The following is a 21,195-nucleotide window of genomic DNA, read 5'->3' as shown; positions in this document are numbered from 1 at the left end:
TATAAATGAACAGGGTACTCCCAACACAGCATCGCCCACACACCACTCACCAATACACAGGTGTGGCGTAGTGTGAGCCAATTGTGACAATGCAACGGCCAAGCAACTAGTTGCTTTATGGTATTAGGAGAAGGGTTGGTGGTTTGAATGGGGAAGAACAAATGTTGACTATCCTACAAAGCTATTCTGTACGCTGATTTGTTAACAAAATGCAAGGCCGAAATCACCGAGGCACAATACTCCTCAAATGTATTGTGTGTAGAGCATGTTTCAATAAAACGAGTTTAAAAAAAAATAATATCTTGACCCACCAAGGTATCCCTTTAAGAGCTGTTGTTAAGGTATGATTAAGGGGTAAAGTTGGGTTATAATGACCCTATTACCCTAATGATATGTCAACATGTCTGCCCATAAAATGGTGGCTGCATAGGGTCCATGGTTTTCATCTGGACAAAAAACATGACCCGGAATGTAATTTTATTGATTATATCTCTGACTCAGGGGGACAGTCAATTATGTAACACTAATTTACATCCAAAAACTAGCTTACTAGCTCATTCATTTGGAGCAAAATCAATCTTGATTCCCGATTTGGGAAGCTCTTAAGGCAATATGGGAGGGGGCATGCCCCAGTAGTTACACAATCAAGGGTGTAATGCTGCTGTTTACATAGTATTTCCTTTACTCCTGCCAGCTCAGTCTCAGTCCAATAAAGAACTAGAAGAACATTCTAAGAAAAGGGAGGGGACAGTTCCAGATGGGAAAATCACCTCCAGAACACATGAAGACCAGGAGGCAGAAATATTGTCCATAAAGAAAGCTCACATTATCAATTTATCAAACTGAGATTATAGAAGTAGAGAAGAAAGTTCTAGAAAAAGATTTGAGTTTTGTACAAAACAATATGGTAGACAAGTTTGAATTAGAAAGTAAATTGAAAGCATTTTTTAGGAAGGTTAGATGGAGTAGATTCTTTGAAGGAAAGGCAAGGATACAGGATGACAATAAATCTGTCTTGAAACCAAAATCTACATGTAACCCCATGACATCTCAGGTGGGTAAAGAGAGGGAATGTTTTGGAAAAGTAGGAGAAATAGGTGTACAAAGGATTTTGAAAATCCCCTTCCGATGGGAATAATTTTATACAGGAATAGAGACAAGCTCTTACATCCTTGAGAGAAGATCACTCTATAATGGTCAAACACTATCAGAAAGTTTCTAAATTTAGAAACTAAAAGTGGAAGTTATTAAACTTTTAGAAGCAAAATAAATGGATATTCAAAGAACAGTATAGATTTTTAAAAACAAAAAGGAGATCCGATTATACCAGCCCTATGTGGTATCCTTAAAATCCATAAGAACATGGATACTCTCCCTGTGAGGCCTATTGTTTCATTTATCTAATTTTGATGGAGCACTTGAGTCAACATGTGGATTGCTTTTTAACCCGTTCGACGCGCATGACGGAACGGTTCCGTCATGCACGTCGGTTGGGCTGTGCTTATGACGGAACCGTTCCGTCATGGCCCCGCCCGCGCACGGAACCTTCAGCGAGACGCGGAAATCCGCGCCGCGCTGAAGGGGTTAAAACAGCAAGTCAGTAAACAAAAGTCATACATTACCCACATGATCTGTAAAATAGAAGGACTTGAATTTGATAGTGACAACAAGTTTTTAGTGACACTTGACATTGAAGCGTTATATACCAAAATCCCCCAAGGCAACACAATAATTGTTGGTGGAAAAGATAATAAGGGAATGCAAATAGTCAGGATGTTAGTATTGAATTCAGTGAGCAACTATGATCTTAAAAAACAACATTTTTGTCTTCAAGGAAGAATTGTTTTTACAACATAAAGGGGCGAGCATTGGAGCCACATGTGCCCCAAGTTTGCCATATCTTTATGTGAGTGACTCGGAGGATAAATACATTAATAATGAAATAGCACCATTCTATAAAAATATTAAACCTTGGTCACGTTTTATTAACAATCAATTTTTCATTTGGAATGGTTGGGAATACTAGATCACCTCATATCAATGCTGAATTCAGGGAGTGTGATCTAGAATTCACATCATCTAAAATAATAAGGCTTGTGAATTTTTCGATACACTCATTAACAACGTGTCAGGACATTTAGAGGTTGAGCCATATACTAAACCCACTGACAGGAACTCATTGATACATTATGAAATATTCCTTTTGGCCAATTCCTCCTCCGGAGGAGGAATTGCACCAATATTAGGGATTATGATAGACATGCTGAGGTCCTCAAGAACACATTACTAGAACAAGGGTACCCAAATCTTCTGATAAGACAGTCCTATATGATAGCTAAATATTGGAATAGAGATGAAATGTTTTTAAACAATTAAAAAGATAGGGAGATTAATCGGTTTGTTTTTGTGTGTAAATTGCCCAGTGTAAGCAACACAACTATGAATTTAATAAACAGTAGTTGGAACATCATTAACAGTGAAGGTAAGAGTAAACTCAAGAGACCCTTATTTGCATTCTGCAGAAATAAAAACATCAGGAATAGACTAGTACACAACTATGGGGAAAAATCACCAGTACAATTAAGTATAGATGGCAGTAAGAATATAGGAAATTTCGAATCTGGAAACTGCTGTTTGTGTGTATTCTGTATAAGTGGTTCTCAGGTTACTTATCATGAGATAACACATTATAGCAAATGTATGACTAATCATAGGAGTGAGGTTTTAATATACCTCATCATGTCCCTGTGAGAAGGGATACGTGGGTGAAACTGGTCGGGAAATGAGAATTGTGGTCTATGTAACACAAATCATCTATACGAAACAAGAAGCACGGTACCCCTAGTGGATCATTATCTGGAACAAATAATACTACAGAAAGTGAAATTATGTGGTTTATCCTTACGTTTAGAGGAGGTAATGGAGAACAAGAGGAGAAAATTAAGAGAACAATACTGTATGTCCAAATTTAGTTCCTTTAGTGTGGGATTAAGTAGCAGCCTGGACTGCAACACTGGCTACCTATATCAATTTAGTGTGAATAGGAGGAATAGTATTATTAGTTACGGACACCTTTGTATTAAAGTTGTGCCTAAAGGGTTCATAATTTGAACTTTAAGGGTTCATATTTATATTTTCAATTAGATTCTCATGGTTTAGGCCTCCAATTTGACCTATGTATGACATCTCTTAGTTTGTAGTAGCAGAGTAGGATCAGGTAGTTTCATTTTGGAAAAAACCCATTCATTTTCATGTTTAAATGATCTTTAGCTATGCTTGGTCTTGTTTATTATGTATGGACATAATAGGGGACATAGAAGTGTTAGGCTGTTCCAGTTTTGTGCCTCAAATACAAACGGCACTGATTTCGGGACAATCAGGCACTATTTAACACTGGGTGCAGATATGTGTGGTTTGGGCCGGTATATATTGAGATTTGCCCTGTAGTATTACAATACTCTTGTTTTTAATACAGTATCAGGACATTTTGATATTCATATAGATTGGATCAATGACCGATCGTCTATGATACTCCGTTAACATTTAGATATAGGTTTGTCCTTCTTTAGTGTTGAGTCATACCGAAAGGGTATGGTCAATTCTGCCCAATAGTCCTGGTTTATTTAAAATAATAATAATTTAAGCGCGATTATTGGTATTTAATAAATTCTGATCAGGTGCTGCATGGGAAGGAGGAGAGTACAAAAAATAGCCCTCCTGGGATGCCAAATTCTTTTGTGAGCTGAAAGGTTCAAGTAGCGGTGATGACTGTATATATAGTGGAGGTAAGAGTGGGGTTGAGATATTTGATAAATCCCCAGAGAGAGGGATTTACACTAAGGTAACAAATTATGATTTAGTGTTTATCCGTTGTCCTCTAGTCTTTTAAAGAACATTACTTATAGTTTGTGAATAGACGGGTTGTCCAAGACGGAAAAATACGAATGCTCACCGTTTGGCGTTTTTTGTCTTTATGATGCTTATAAAGTAGCATTGTTATAGGAGGCTTGAGGTGAACAGCCCTTTTAGATTGCAAAGACAGTCTGTTTAGGAAAAGGAGACACACGTTTTGGTAACTTGCAGTTTTAAAATCATTTTAGATTTGGAGTAACATTACATTGATTGCTTCCGATTGTCTATAAAGGGATATTAATGAGAAGGACGTTGTTTAACCCATTGAGAGTTTTGTCATAAAAGTGCCATTGTGATGCTTTTTATATGAGGTGAGCACCGACCACCATAATTTGTTTCTCATTAGCTATGGGCGCTGAATGAGTAAGATGTGCAAAGTGAATATAATGGTATGGCGGCAACATGATATATGATAGACTGTAAGTATCTCAATTATAGAGGGCTGTTGGCCCCTTTCCAAATGTCTAATATGGAGAATGGGTTATATTAAAAGGATAAATGAATACAAAGGAATTATAAGTGAGGAGCTCTAGGCACTTGTTGGTGATGTGACTTGGTACATAAATGTATCTGTATAATTGCAATGTATTAGGTTTTGTTTTGGAACACTGTGGACATTTAGTAAGAGTATGAGACAAAGGGTTATAAATGGGGGTAGGATCAATTTGATTATAATTTATACGTGCCTAAGGGAATGATAATGTTATATTGAATTATAGAGAACTGTGTTTTCATATGTATACGATTGTGTTGTTGTTTTTGTCTTGTAGATTCTGCATTTAATGTAATTTTGCTTGATCAAAGGATTCGATTTAGGAAGAATATTTAGCCAATAAGTCCTGAGGAAGGTGGTTTTAGAAGCTCTTACCACTGAAATGCGTCAATGACGAATTGTTACATAATCCGCTAGCACTGACCAAATTGCATATGAAGAATTGAATCATGTTTGTACAGTGACATGTAATAAATGATATGTACTCTTGAAGGCTAGTTTTATAGCTTTTTTTATATTTCTTCCTATTTCATGAATATTGAATGTTTTTATGTGACTAAGTCTTTCTATACACATGATTTGGTCTGCGGTATAAAAATTATTAATTTATAAAATGATTGAAATAAGTAGTTGTTAAGAAATTTTAAATGGTTGGGGTATTGTGCTTTACAGTGTTCAAACAATATATTGCATCAGAGTGTATAGGTGTATATGTGCTTGGAGATGTGAATAGGATTACCTAGGGGAAGTAGCTTTAATTTCTGGTAAGCTGGAGAAAGCCTGCATAAATCACGAAGGCTGTACCAGGGTCAAGTACATTGGTGTTGGCATAACAGAGTATCCATTGAGCAGACTGTCTATGACTTGTCGCTATGTGCTCTTCGGGTGTCAACAGAGGACAAATCAGAACAGTGAAGGTTTTACACTGTACCGTGAGCTGTGTGGGACCATTTACTGCTGCTTAGATCACCCTCGCACCGCACCTGTTCACCTCTTAGGAAATAGTTTTCAAGTCAGGTTAGACATCCTATATAAAGGGGGGTGGGGGGTAAAAGCAATGGAGTGAAAATGCCACAAGGGACAGATCCATTTTTGTTGGTTGATTGGGTGTTGCAAAAGATTCAGTAGAAGGTGGTCTTTCCATAGTATGTCCACAGTTTCCTTGAGTTTTGAGATTCTCAGCAGAACCTGTGTGATTTGTGGGGGTGGAACAGTAATTTCTTTGATGCACTGTGTTGAACAGGCAAAAACTGTCCCACTGAAGGATGCCAGTTGGGAGACAGTTAGGGCAGGGCTGCAGAGCATTAGTTTCTGTAGCCTTGCAGCATCAGCTGCTCAGCAGTCCAGACAATTATCAACGAGTTCTGCATACACAACATTGGGTTTCTTTTTAGAATTGGTGTCTGCAAAGGCTGGATAATCTTTATCTGGTCCTCTAAGAACTACCGATTAATTGTTGAAGGAGTTCCAAAAGAGACTGTCCCTGACAATTTTGAAGGTTCGGTGAGTAACGATGAAGACGTTACCCCAATCCTGGTTGTCCTGAACCCAGTAGTCCCAGCCTTTTTTGAAGGGATTTTTTTTCCGAATCTAGAGCAGAAGGTAGCCATGTGGTGACCTATTTAAACGTCCTTCTGCATGTGCTGGTCTTGAGACAGGTTCAAAAAGAACAACTGATGGACAGAATGCAGAACAATGGCATACATTCACCCTAGTACAGAGATCTGGGCCTAAATCCATCGTTTTTTTACTCGCCATGCGATTCCAGTTTGAACCCAGCCATATGCAAATCAGTCTTGACCCTGTGCCCAATGGATACAGTCCAGCCCGAACTGCCAGGCCAGGTCTGGACTGGAAACAAGCATCCTTGGACCGGTTTCGGGGTTTCATTCCTCATCAGCCAGGATAGCTTGATTCCAGTGGCTTTGAGAGGACTGAACACTATTTATGGAACTAATTACGTCTTCTCACGTCATATCTTTTTAATATGTCCTAAGGCCAAATTTTGCCCTTGTCTTGGGACGACGTGCGATCCAGGCAATTTTTCAGCCTAGTCTTTTTGTGAATGGTGGTCAAGTGGCGCCTGTCAACAATTCATTTTTTGTACTTATAAAGAGCAAGCACTCTACAATTATGCACAAAATGTGCATTCTACACAAACGTCTTTAAGAATAATGGATGAATGTTACAATGTTAGACAGAGTGTTTAATTCGATCATACCTAACATAGTAACACTTAATTGGACATACCTTGCATTAAAAAAAAACAGGATTTCATAGTTGATGTTTTTGTACACATAAAAAAAAAGCGTCCTCACAACAGTTCTCTATATGACAGAAGAAGGAAAATGAATATTTGAAATTGCGCCGTTTCTTTATCCAGCTTGATGGGGCCTCGATCACTCATAGTAATCTCTTTTTTTTTTTAAATGCTGCAATAAGCAAACCGAGAATCTTACTTCACCATTGTGTTTCAAAATGTATACAGCCACGCGGTGAAGGCAACAGCAATTAATACAATAATATGGTGATCTTTATCCTATTTCTTCTCTCAGTCAGGAAAAGAATACTGACCCACTGTCATAAAACATTTGATTTTGACCAAAATTGGAACATTTATTATTTCATCGACAGAATAAAACATTCTGTGACCACAGTCATCTACAAAATACAAAGTGGGCCCTCAGTAGAATGATCCAAGTAGGATATAAAAGTAGACGATACAATACTAATTATAGAAATAACGATGGCAAACTACTAATTATTTATTGCAGATAAATAGTGCAGTTACATAAAATAGAAAACATCCTTTTGTTAACTATTGCCAGTATTTAGGGTCGGAAATGCCTGCATCTCTAGAGAATAAACACAAAAAGAATGTACTGCATTATAAACTGAAGAAACTGAGGCTAACAATCCCAAAATTGCAGTGCATGTGCCCTGTGAGATACTGTTCTTACCTTAGGCTCAATAGGGATCTGCAATCCAGCAACATTGTGGTGACAAGCATAGATTCCGTATCTGTATTTGCGGGGCTTAAACTTGTGCTACAGGAACCTTCGTTGCAAAAGATGTATGCAGTATCCAGGTCAGTCTTAGGTGCAAGCATGGGCGAGGCAGTAAAATGAGTTTACACCACCCACCAAAACTAGCCTGTCAATGGCATATGCCTGGTTGTTCAAAAACTACCTGTTCCTCTCAGTTCTACGGAAGGCCAGATCATGCGTGGGGCCGTCGTCCAGTTTTACGTGGCCATTGTGTACATTATGTATTGGTAACCAATATTAAATGTCTGTTTTATTAAGCCATGAATAAAACAGGTCCATAAAATAAGTTGAATTTTTGGACATGCGAGTTAAGCCAGAATTAGTGTCCAGATCTTCAGGGTTATTCGTCAGCCACCTATTCACTCCTCTCTTGTCATTCATGAGGGTATGGGCATCTGACCATAAGAGCAATGCAAGTTTTAAAGTCAAGATTTCGTGAGCAAGAGCATAACACAGGCCCCTACAGCCCCTGTGGTGCAGGGGAGGGGGGTCTCAACGCTGCACACGGCCCTGATTCAACCCAAGTCTGTGAGACATGAGCAACTCCTCATATTCTGCAGAGGGGTCCCTCTTCATATTCAGCAGAGGGGCCCCATCACTTTGCGTTACGCCACTGTTCATGAATTATCTGAGTTGAGAAAAGTATCTACTGCACAGAACCAAATGCAAGATCATATTAAACGCTTCAGTGCCTTAGACCCATGCAATGAAACAGGATCTGCTAGACCGCTGGAATGCCCCACGCCTCATTCCGGAAACAGCTAAGTTGAAAACTTGCTTATTCTGATCACCTGACACTCCCTGTTTTAGGCTGAAATGTAGGTGACATTTGAGGCAGTTCAATGGGTAAAATGCATAGCCTTATATCTTCAGGTCCTATTATAATAACAGCGAGTTTAGTAGCAATGATTTGGCAAACACATAGTAGTATTTGTCTATGAAAATAACATTTGCTAAAAATTTGATTTGAATTTACTGCAGTGTCTTTCAGAAAACAACAGTTGTTAAAGCACATTAAACTGAAGTGTAATACACATGCATGTCACATGCAAAGGACATGTTACATACATAGCAAGAAAAATAATGACAAGTCTTTGTGCTTCATACAACCAGATTTAATAAGAGATGCTTGGTGTTACAGGAAAACAAAGTCCATACTACAAAGTTAAGCAGGTTTAAGCAATAGCAGCAGAGCTCCATGTTTAGTCACAGTACTGCAGTTCCATACAAGCTAATGTCCAAGCCATAATGGTAGAAGCTTTGTTAGAATTATTAGCAAAACAATCTAAGAAAGCATGTAAAAAAGCACAATACAATTAATTTGAGTTTATTAGTTGGAAAAACAGACATCTTAGATGTGAACACTATGCCATGTTCAAAGTTTCGACAACAAAATCACAAATACATGTTACGTAATACCCCAACAGAGCTACATTCTGAAACAAATGTATAGTTTATCATCCAATATCACTGTAGAGCATCAGTTCTAGGTTCAGCTAAACTTAAGTACTGCAATTGTATATGTATCTATCTGTCAGAATTACATTACACTAATTTCTGACTGGATACCGATTTAGGGTATATATTGGTTAAATTCAGGAATATAAAATACTTTGTGGTATTATGGAACATGAAAGCAGCTGATATGGAGAGCAAATGTTATCAAGTAAAAAATGTTTGACTAAACATACAAACTGGTATAAAAGCAATAGCTACAGACAATTTATTTAAATAAGTAAATACAATATTTTGAGAAATTGGTTACAATTCTTTCAGACCTCTCAAGTGGATATGTCAAAGTACTAAATATTAACATGGATGTGTGAGTTTTTAAATTAAAATACTATGTTTTGACTATATGAACTACAATGGAATCAGTGGTTTGCTGTTATTGCAAAGTTGCAATATATTTGTTCCGTACCATTAGGTGACAATCAAAACACGTGTACTGATCTCCTATGCTCTTCAATCTACAACATGTCGCCTATGTATAAACTGGATATGAATTGTAACCAAAGTATCTACATTTAGGTACAAATTGTTGCTTCACCATTTACACTAATCTATAGGTAAGTACATAGTTGTTAATACTTCTAAATAATGTATTGGTACTGTGACATTCATAATGTTATCTCCTTAAAGTGGAGATGTCCAAAAGGAAGCATGACAAAGTTCAGCTCTGAAAATGTGCAAATTGGCTAATGTTCAGAAAAAGCATTAAATTCTATGAATCCTTTCATTGCCATATGGCTATGTATACATGTCCTAATAATGTATTTTTTGCAATTGGGAATGTACATCTATATATGGCCCTGAACCAGAAAGGGTTTAAATTGACTTATGAGGTTCCAAAGCTTAGACAACCTCGGGCAACTTTAAGAAAATCTACCCAGCAAAGAGCGTGCATATGCAGAAACCCATGCTGTGAACAAGATAAAGGAGAGACAGCAGAAGAGGAGTGTCTATTCATACAGAGCTTTTCTAAGTACAGTACCTTTAAGAGGACAACTTCAAAGTTTTCCAAAGTTTGTGCACCCCTAAAGCCATGTTTTCGAAAGGAAATGGCTGTTTAAAATATCACGCCATTTTCATTTTTCTGCTTATTTTGATAATTTTATTGCCCAAATTATTCATCACATTGGTTTTCAATCTGTTTACATTACCAATTCCATCATTGTCATTCTATTGTAAACCACATGAGCAGGGTAATACATTAAGCTTTGCTTTTCAAAAAATCAGACACTTTCATAATAATACAAAGGTTTTAAGCTTGAAATATAAATGAAATAATAAACTTTAAAGAACTTGCATCATAAAATTAATTTACCCCAAATAAAAAGTAAAAAATAATATTCATGAAATTGACCAGATATGAAAGTCTCTCGAAGAAACAGCTACATCAATGGTTAAGAAAGCACTCGAAAGAAAATACGAAATGAAAAATATGTAAATAAGTTTTAATCTTTTCATAGCAAAAAATCTTTCTAAAAATAACAATGAAAATTTGTCTCAGTACAAAGGCTACATTACTATTGAAAAAATACCAGCATGAAGAAAGTTACATATTTGACAGTAGAAAAATGATCTCCGTGAATCACAATGTCTAAACTTTGCAATGAAAATAAATTTGCAATAAAGGATTTATGCCTTTTTTTCTTTTGTTTTGTTTTATACAAACAGTACAAACAGTATTGCACATTAACAAATAGTCGAGGTTAGTTTAGCCTCCAAAACATTTACTAGTTCAAGTCACACCAAGAAAGGCCATATTAAGACCTGATGCACCCAGGGATTTCTTAATCAAGTTGCGATTCAAAACAGCGTTTAAATTTAAAAAATAACTTCCTTTTTCACTTTTGAAAGGATCACCTTTTCAATACAACATATTAACAACCTATGGGCATATTGCATTTACAAAACAAAAAGAAACATGTAATAAGTTAATAAACTAAAAAAGTTCTCTTTAAAAAAATACAAACAGAAAAACTCTCACAATTCTGGTCAGTCGTGCATAATCCACACGTGATTATAAATATACAAATGAAGGGAAAGATATTTTATGATCTATTCACAATATGCAGCACCGAATGTAGAATTTTGTTTTACATTTCTTTCTGGTGTCGCTGTTTAGTTTCAAATCAAATTCATGCTATTCAGCTTTAGATTCTGGAGTATTTTGCGACATTAAAAAAGAGGAAGGACAAGAGGGAAATCATGAAAAAACTTTCGTTATTTCACATGATTAGGTAGATTTATGTGAGTTAGCTATGATTTTTAATATTAAAGTTATAAAGCTCTAACTTTGTATTCAAAAAAGCAAATGAGCATGAAAAAAATAAAATCATCTGATAAATCATTTTGCAGAATTAAATTAATATATATTTCTTCTGAATAAACTTACTTAGAAAATATTTTTCTCTCCTATATTTCAAAATTGAGGTATTGCAAAAGATCATGTCAGTCAGAAAGCATGCCTTTTTCTTAATAAAATAAAAATTCAGCCAACTTTTGAAAACTGTCCCAATACAAAAAGTAGTGCATAACATGTCTCGTACAGATGAACAAAATCACAAAAACACACATCTGGGCAAAGAAAACATTATCACAAAAAGCCCAGCTACAACTTCTAATGGGTACGCTGACGCATTCAAATCAGTTTAAAAAAAAAAAAAAGCTTTTGCTCCTTTCATTTTACAAACACTGATAATCCATTCAAAGCCAATACTTGCAATGAAACATTGAAACAACAAAATAAACACATAATTCAACACAAAACATCACAACACACAGAACACATTTACATCTATTATGCGGTGCCTAATCCAGTCAGATTGTCCCTGAACTACAAAAAAACAAAAACAGTGTTCGCTTCATTACCATTAATAGTATTCTAAAGATGTCAATATTATCTATTGCTCCTCAAGAATAATGGTAAAAAAAAGGTCCAAGCACTACTATGGTTTCATTATCTGTTCAAGCTTCACAGGATACTTCCAAGGGTCAGGCACGCCATTTCACATACTGTCTCTAAATTGATTGCAAAATGACAGAAATGGGTAGAAGGTCATTTCTTTAGCACTGCAATCTTCAAAGGTGCCTGGTAGGTTAACTCTGACAGATTAGTCATATACTGAGATATATTCATGAGTATGTTTTTTTTTTTAGTATGAGCTGGGTTTACGGCACAAAACTGACACTATATAGGGTGCAAGCGTTGAAAGATACTTCTCTATGCACTCCTCTTCCTGTTTGCGTACAAGTTATGAATAACCAAATGTGTGTCAGATAAAGGCTTTTAACAGTTACATTTGACAACAGTACTAGACATTTAAACTTTACAACATAAAATAAATTGCACAATATTTAACTGAGCACCCCAAAGTACTTCATCAATCACCTACACATTCAGTTTTTAAGAATATCCTACATCTATTTTTAATATTGGTTGTAGTATAGGTAATTCTGTACATGGACTAAGGCCAGTAACAGAATAATTGCAATTACTGAAGCAAGCCTTACTCCAGTCATTAGCGATTACTAATTTAATTGATTTTATATCAAGTATGTTATAGGATACAAATGTTTTTAGTTACTTGTGCATTGTGGGTGGGTTTCATAATAGTTACTGGATATAACAATGTATTGCATGCAGCAACCTGGTTAAGTAAACATGCAGTCAAAAATACTGACCTTCCGGGAAAGTTCTGTCTAGGTTATGCTGACTGCCTTTCAGTCAGCAGCCATCAAACTGCCAATATCAATCTGTATTATTTTTAACTGATACCCTAGCCTGAATAGAGTATTACGGTATTGGCCATACCACTCAAATAGCAGCAAAAGCTATTGCAGCATACATTTACATAAAATTAAAAGATATAACTCAATAGTAAAAAATATTCAGAGAATAATTAACACAAAATCGGTTCCATCCAATGAGGTATCATCCACTACAAGTCAAGATTAGAGCAAATAAAGGCTTATTTTCTTTTAGGACTAGTGTTATTTCAAATGACTCGAAAATGTATAACCTTTCTGCTACATCTGCCAGTCATGTGTGTGTTACCTTTGGTAAGTCATTATTTAGGGACAAGTCTGATTTTGGAAAATAAGTGCACGCTCCAGTTTAAAACAAGTATAACAAAACATATAACAAAATCTTTTCACTACAAACACACCAGCCCCAGTAAAGGCCAATGGGAATGGCAGTCTTTGCACTATCTCTAGTCATAAGTCCTGCATAAGAAATAAGGTACCAAGCAGATGTTAGTGTGAATGAAAGTGCAAGATCATTACAATTCTGCAAGGTTGTATACTGGACACAGAGGTCCGTAAGGTGCCTGTAACTAATAATTACATAAGTAATAGTAAAGACCCATTTTGTAATTGGGGAAGAAAGCACAGATTTCCAGAATTCTCCCAGCCCAGAGGCAGCGATCTCTCCTTCCCATTCGCTTTCAACCTGTTTCAGTTCTTGATGGAGTTAGGCACAGTGTTCAGCTCCAGCGGAAAGGGACATGGCGTGGCCGGTCACCTCCTTCCTTCACAAGTGGTTTGTGGAACTCTCTACCAGCACGAGAGTGTATGCTTGCCCAGCAGTATTCACAATAATACTGCAAACAGGTTACATTGGCACAGAAGAATGGAGCAAATTTCCCACCGCAGCGAGTGCCCTGGCATTCATCGCACATCTGATCATCGAGCACATATGGCTTGACTTCCACCTGAAAAAATAAAAATAAAGTAAAGGAAAGTTATACTAGAGAAAACATGGGCTGCATGGACAGTGACATTATCTCTTTCGGTTATAGAAAATAGTTTGCAGAACTGTCCAATTTTTAAACAATCAAGTATCTGTTCATAATTACTTCCAGGGTCACACAACTGATTATGTTTGAAAACCCCTTATTTACCATCAAACCTCATATTCCAGATACAAAAATTTAGGGCTCGATTAAGAGTCGGACTCACGGAGCGTGGCGGTGGTGGTCTTCAGACCACCCTATTACAATTAGGCGGTCAGACCACCATTGCCCCACAGCAGCCTCTAGGGAACCGCCGGTCTCTGGTGGTGTTGCAGTGGTCTTGAGGCCGCAAGATGCTTGGTCGGACCACCGAGGTCCTGCCAAGCATATAACGAGTTTCCTCTCGGCAACGGTTTTCATGGCGGTTCCTACTCCATGAAAACTGTGGCGGAGAGGAAACAAAGGGGTCCTACAGGTTTCCTACAGGCTTCCCTTGTGCCTCAGGGTCATGGGCCTCATGGTGCCTCCCTGTGTGCATGCACCTTAGTTCCTGCGCAGCATGGACTTTACAGCCCATGCTGTGCAGGAACTGTTTTTGGCGTGCCCATTTTCTGAGGCACCGCCGTGGGAACGTCCCAAAAAAAAAAGCCCTCCAGACATGAGAAACACTTGTAATCTGGCCACCTTGACACTGCGGCCGCAGGGCAGACCCACCACCACACCGCCAAACTCGCAATCAAGCCCTTAGTATTAAGTTGATGTCTAGATTTCCTGACAACCAGAAAATGATTACACAAAATAATCAAACATTTCCAACACCGGGAAAAAAGTTTTAAAAAGTGACATAAGACATAGGGAAGTAAATCAGCTTTTCTTTTCAAATAGCTCAAATACCCCATTAAAAAAAAGTATCATCTTCTTTTTACTGCTTGCTCTATTCTGGAGAATGGGTCCTTGAACTTGAAAAAAAACGTGGTTATAATACAGAGGCTATTTTATTTTCCTGTTTAAGTGTAGGTTAACAACAAAAATGTGGGTGAATTGCGACAAATACAAGAAATCAGCTTGAAAGGTAAGTTTTACAGCAAGATATAAAACAATACTTGTTTAGGTTTTGTACAATCCTGACAGCTAATAAGAACAACTTATATGGCTGACATCACAGTTCATTAAAGCAGCTGGAGTGAGAAGGGGAAAACACGTTTTTTTAAATTAAGGTCGGTAGGGTAATAAGATCTTACGTTACATTAAGCAAACTTTAGAAATACACTGAAAAAACAAACGTCCCTTTAAACATTTTTTTCTGGGAATTTCTAGGGTCTTTTAGCGCAAATCATGATTTTACTACCATACCCAACTATAAAGCCACTGGTCTTGGAGGACAGGCCCCACACACCCAGCCCCACCATGGGCGGCCTGCCAATGACGACGCTCATTACAATACAAACAAGTGTCATTTTAAATTAGGAAGGTCTACTGGCTTTGACAATGGGTCAGCACAGGCTTATTAGCTTTGCTCAGGAGTGACCACATTGATATACAAGGCAAGCCTATTGGCTTCGTCAAGGGCTGACCACATCATTATATGATAGCAAACCTACTGGCTTTGTCAATAGGTTATCACTTCATTCTATGAAGACAAGGGGAAAATAATCAGTATACAAGGCAAGTCAAGCCTATTGGCTTTGTAAAGGAGTCACGGGATAAATATAGGATGGCAAGTCGAATGGCTTTGTCAACAACAATAAACACAGTAAGAATCTTTCTTTCACCCTCCTCAGGCCTTTTCCTGCAACCATAAGACCAACCACAAGGTGTCCCTGCAATCATTATCTGAAGAGCAAAAGTTCCAGATCTGGGAATGCTTAAAAAACACTGTAAACCTTTTCTGGAATCACACTGTATAAGCCCCAGGAAACATACAGTTGCTTTCAATATATAATTTCTGGGGGGAGGGGGGCTTCTGCACACCCAGCAGCTCCCCACAACACTTTTGTAACGTAGTGGTGGTGTCCCTACCCAAATCAAAGCACCACAAAGCATGACAAAATATGCAAATTAGCAAAGGAAGAGAAATATGGGGGGCTACTTGCCAGCAGTGAAAGATAAAATGAGCGGCTCCGCCCACTTATTATATACTTTTGCCATTATTTAATGTTTTTTTCTGAGTGCCCTGATCTATCCAGGACACCTACACCCAGTCATATTTTTGGGGACGTTGAGGCCCAAGGCACAACCCTGCCTCCTTATGTTCTTTCAACAAGCGCCATGCTTCTAAGCCCTGTTCCTGCACTCCATCCGTGGAGCTGGAGGCCTGGTCTGCTCAACGCTTCCCAGGGGCTGGAACAACCCCAGCCCAACTGAAGAAGTTTTATGATAAGCACTCCATTGCTTGGCCAACGGTTCCCTCCCGCACACATTTGGCCCCATGGAATTGAGAGGTGCCCCTGCTGGGTTCTTCCCCTGATGCCAGCCGTGCCTTCTGGATCTGGACTGATGCCGACATCTACACAAACGCAGGCTCCAATCCCTTCGGTGCCATATCTGGTGCCACTGACGCCACTCGATGAAGAGGAACCTCTTCTCCTCTCAGACTCCGAGAAGGCACCACTTGACACAGACACTGGTGCCAGCCAGAAAATTGTCAGCCCGCCCTGGAAACCTTTGATAGACCCATCAATAGGGGGCTAATGTATTCTTTTTTTTATTTTTTATTCTTTTTATTAAACAGTTCGACCAAAACACATCAAGTGGTTACCAGCAGGTGCCTCCATCATTCCTCAATAACATTTTACACATTTCAAAATGATGCACAGTTATTGTAGTAGGTAGATCAAGGGGACTCAAGTGCATCAGCATCCCTCGGATGGTCTGGTGGGGTACAAATATCCCCCCTGTGACTGTTCCAAGCTTCCCACACCCTATTCCATTTCCCCGGGCATCCCCTGGCGACATAGACTGACTTCTCTCTGAACATGCACCAGTCCAGATCCTCCATCCACCTCCCAATCTGAGGCGATTGGCTAGCCCTCCACAGTTGAGCGATGTTACGCTTCACTACCATGAATGCTAATGTTGCCCACTGTGTTGTGTAAGTGTTGAGGTCAGTGGGTTCCCAGACATTTAATATGCATCTACGAGCCTCTGGCTGCAAGTCAGCCTGGCCTGGATTGCAACCACATGTGGGGAAGAAACCACCTCCTGCCAGTCTTCGTCGTCTAGTTCTAGGCCATCTTCATTCCAGTTTCTTTTGAGATTAAGCAATGGATCTTCCATGTTATTTATTAATTTCCTATAGATCAGAGAGATGGTCTTCTCTGGAAGGTGTCCATCTAGCACCCTGTCTTCTAGGGGAGAGGCGCCCGGAAGTGTTTCCCTAGGGATTTGGGAAAGCAGCGCGTGTCGAACTTGAAGGTAACGGAAGTACTCACTATCATTCAAACTGAACAGTAGCTTCAGTGAGTCAAATGTGTGGACAGTTCCCTCCCCCCAGACGTCTTTTATTCGCAAGATCCCGATGAGGTTCCACTTGTCAAAACCTTTGGATTTCCAGAGGCTCCCTAGTTTCTCTGAGTTCCAGAGTGGGGTGGCTAGTGTAAGTTTGTTTTCCCACTTCAGGGGTCTATTGACTGCATGCCATATCTGGACGGCGTGTGCCGTGGGTCCAGTCAGCGGAAATCTGCGGGGCCCAGCATATAACGCTCTGGTGTATTCTCCCCCGGGGAGCTGCCACCTATCCATGGCAAATCCAGGATTGTTTGGTTGACCGTAGATCACGTGATTGATAGCCGCAAGCTGGGACGCCCAGTAATATTTCTTTAGGTCGGGCAACCCTATTCCTCCATCATACCAATTGAGAGTTAACTTTAAGAACGCTATACGGGGTTTACCATCCCAAAGGAGCTGTCGCTGGAGACCCTCGATTTCTCTGAAATAGGACGCTGGGACCGGATCCATTGTGTTTTGGAGTGCATACAAGAACCGAGGTAGAGCCATCATTTTAAAAAGCACCGCTCTACCTAACATGGAGAGCGGAAGGGATTTCCAGTGAGCGACGTCGTTTCTAAGTCTTAATAAGGGAGGGTTCAGATTGTTGGTGTAACGGAGCTTCGAGTCTAATGTTATGTAGATACCGAGGTATCTAAAACATTCAAGAGCAATTTGGATTGGGCAAGTACTTGGAATGGCCAGCGAGTCGCCCCGGAGGACATATAGCACCGAATTGGATCAGTTTATCGCGAAGCCAGAATATCTGCCGAAGATTGCCAGCACGTCCAGAAGGCAGATCAACGACCCTCTCGGGTTGGTCAGACAGAGCAGAATATCATCTGCGTACAGGGAGATCTTATCTTCCCACTCCAATGACCACCGCATTCCACGTATAGACCGATCCTGCCTGACCCACGCCGCAAGCGGCTCCAGGGCCTGTACAAAAAGAAGCGGGGACAGGGAACAACCCTGTCGGGTGCCCCTGCTCAGCTGGAAATCGGGGGACTTGCGATTATTCACCACCACCCGGGCCATCGGTTCAGAATACAGGAGACATATCCAGCCCGTGAATTTCGGACTGAAGCCCAATTTGTCCAAAAGTGCAAACAGATAGGGCCACTCGACCATGTAAAACGCCATGGTAGCGTCTAATGATACTAGGGCTGCCGGCTCCATAATCGTAGGGGTCCTACCCAGCACCCCATGCAAGCAACGTAAATTGAGGGCCGTATTATGATGAGGCATAAAGCCCGATTGATCCGGGTGGATCAGGGTGGTGATGACTTTTGCCAAAAGGACCACCAGCATTTTCGCAAGGACTTTGGGCTCCACATTCAGCAACAATATGGGCCTATAGGACGCGCAGCTGGTTCTGGGTTTGCCTTCTTTATATATGACCACTATATTGGCTACTCGTTGGTCATACGGGAGCTGCCCCTTCTCCTTGCTTTCCTCGAACATGGAACGGATGTATGGGGCCAGCTTATTGGACCTCAATTTATAGAGTTCGATGGGAATACCGTTGGGTCCTGAAGCTTTCCCCGAATGTACGCCTCTGATGGCCTGGGCCACTTCGTCGTCCGTCAGTGGGGATTCCAAATAATCTCTGTTTTCGCCCGATAACAAGGGTAACTTAATATCCGTACATCTCCCTGTTTTCTACTTCAGTGAAACTCCCTGACGTACCATACACCACACGATAGTGATCTGCGAACGTAACTGCGATGGCCTGCGGGTCCGTAATAGCACTGGAGTCTCCCCCCTGTACCTCGGGCACCAGTCTCGACGCCCACTCCCTTCTATCCAGCCAAGCAATCAGCTTTCCTGCTTTATCTCCGTGTTCGTAGATTCTACTCTGAACCTCTCAACTCTGCGCCTTGGCTCTATCCCTGGCGATGCTATTGAACTCTTCCTGCCGTGACTTCAAAAGGTGAAGGCCCTCAGGGGTTACCACTCAGGCCATCTCCTCTTCCGATTTTAATACGTCTTCTTCAGCTCTTACAAGTTCAGCTTGTCGTTTCCTCTTTTTTCCTGCAATCAAGGAGAGGGTCTCTCCTCGAATAACAGTTTTGTATGCCTCCCACAGGGTCTGCGCTGAATCAACTGTACCCTGATTTTCCTGGAAGTATCTATCAGTGGCTGTGGCGATGTTCTTCCTTGTAGTGGGGTCTTTCAAGTACCATGGGTTAATGGGGGCTACCCTACCGGCGTTTACCTGGTCAAATTCCATCTAGAGTCACACAGGGGAGTGAACTGAGACGCCCCGAACCAGGTGACGTACCTCCCGGAGAGCCTGGGCCTGCGCGGCCGGGACAAGTATATAGTCTATTCTTGACAAACTTTGGTGCACGCATGATGTGTGTGTACTGTGCTCTGCCTGGGTTGTATGCCCGCAAGCTATCCACCAGCCCCATTGTGTCCAAAAGTTCTGGAAGCCACCTTTGTGCGGGCCTAAGTGCACGAGGCGGATGTCGGTCTATTTCCCCATCCATTATCGTGTTGAAATCTCCACCCAGCACCAAGAGTCCCAATGGTAGTGTCAAGAAGATCGAACTCAGGTCTTTGAATGTGTCTGTCTGTAGGCCAGGTGGGACATACGTTGAGACAAACGTAGCTGTTTTCCCTTCCCATTGGCCCGAAACCCCAACATATCTACCCCGCTTGTCTGACCAGGTGGCCTGTATAGTAAGGGGGAATGAGTTTTTAATCAGTATGCCCACCCCTCGTGATCCAGAGGTGAATCCCGCGTGTGCCACCAGCTTATACCCTCCTCTATGTAAGGCCATGCACTTGTTCCCAATTAAGTGTGTTTCCTGTAAAAGGACCACGTCCGGGGCGTGCCTTTTGATAAACTGATTGATCATCCCCCTCTTAATTTTGTCTCCCAGTCCATTTACATTCCAACTCAGTACGCTGATCCCCGATCCCAGTCTATCGCTCGTCATTGTATCTGTGTGGAAGTATCACCTGCTCTGCATTTTCGTTTGATGATGTCGAAACAATTAAAACAATTCAAATTCAAAAATGAGAAACATAAGCCCCTCCCAACTCCCCCCCCTCCCTGCACCCCTGCTCGCAGTGTCTGCCCATTTCAAAACTGGCAGAGTGCCTGTCGCCCTACACACAAATACTAACTAATAACTAAAGGTAGTAAAGAGGAGGAAGGCCGGCACTCCGTCCCCCCTCCCCTAAGTCCGTGTTCATATGAGCAAAGTGTTCCCTGAAGAATACAAAGCTTACGTCCAATTTCGGGGCTCCCAACCCCTGTACCTGACCTTCTTTTCGACCGGTTCTCAATCTTGTTCCTGCATCGTATGTTCCCCTCCATTGTCTCGTGCCTCAGTACCACCAGGGGGTCGATCGTCCAGCCAGTCAGATGCCACCTCCGGATTGTCGAAGAACCATGCTCTACCATCAACCTCCACTCGGAGTCTCGCCGGGAACATCATAGCATATTTAAGTCCTTTGTCCCTAAGTTTCTTCTTGACGGCGAGAAAGTTTCTGCGTTGTCTCTGCACCAGCTGCGTGAAGTTGGGAAAGAAGGAAAGAGTGACATTTTCATAGCGCAGTGGGGGCGCTTCTCAGGCCACCTGCAGGATTGCATCCCTGTCTCTAAAGTTTAGAACCCATGCGATCATCGGTCGCGGGGGGCGCTCCGGGCCTAGGTCGCCCAACCGGACCCTATGCGCTTGTTCAATAGTGAAGAATTTGCCAAGTCCCTTGGGCTTGAGATGTGTTAAGATGAACTCCTCTACGAACAAATCGGGGGCTGGGCCTTTTGATTTTTCAGGCACTCCCAAGATGCGTCTGGATCTCCCTTCGTAGTCGCCAAGCTTCCGTTCTGCCATTGCACAGAAGGATTGCAGGTCTCTTACTTCCTGCTGGAGCTGCGTCACATCCTCCGTCAAGCTTGATGTCTTTAAGTTCAATGATTTGACTTTTTCGTTGACCTTAGTGAGATCAGCCCGAATAAGATTCACCTCAATTGAGACTGTGTCTAATTTATGATCCA

The 21,195-nt window shown here is 40.6% G+C and overlaps 1 protein-coding gene across 9 annotated transcripts in view; it reads right to left on the bottom strand.

Annotated features, from left to right (window-relative positions):
• Positions 1 to 8,545: 8,545 nt before the first annotated feature.
• CPEB3 (cytoplasmic polyadenylation element binding protein 3) overlaps positions 8,546 to 21,195 on the bottom strand; it is a 675,133-nt gene continuing 662,483 nt past the window's right edge. For all 9 annotated transcript variants that reach the window (XM_085606164.1, XM_085606161.1, XM_085606163.1 and 6 more), the window contains exon 11: positions 8,546 to 13,673. In XM_085606164.1, the coding sequence (XP_085462290.1) occupies positions 13,446 to 13,673 (228 nt within the window). In that variant the 3' untranslated portion in view covers positions 8,546 to 13,445. The remainder of the gene's footprint in view (positions 13,674 to 21,195) is intronic.

Source organism: Triturus cristatus, chromosome 1_2 (genome assembly GCF_964204655.1).
Source record: "Triturus cristatus chromosome 1_2, aTriCri1.1, whole genome shotgun sequence".
NCBI classification, from domain to species: domain Eukaryota; kingdom Metazoa; phylum Chordata; class Amphibia; order Caudata; family Salamandridae; genus Triturus; species Triturus cristatus.
Note: the sequence above shows the minus strand (reverse complement) of the source record. Positions and strands in the feature narration are given on the sequence as shown.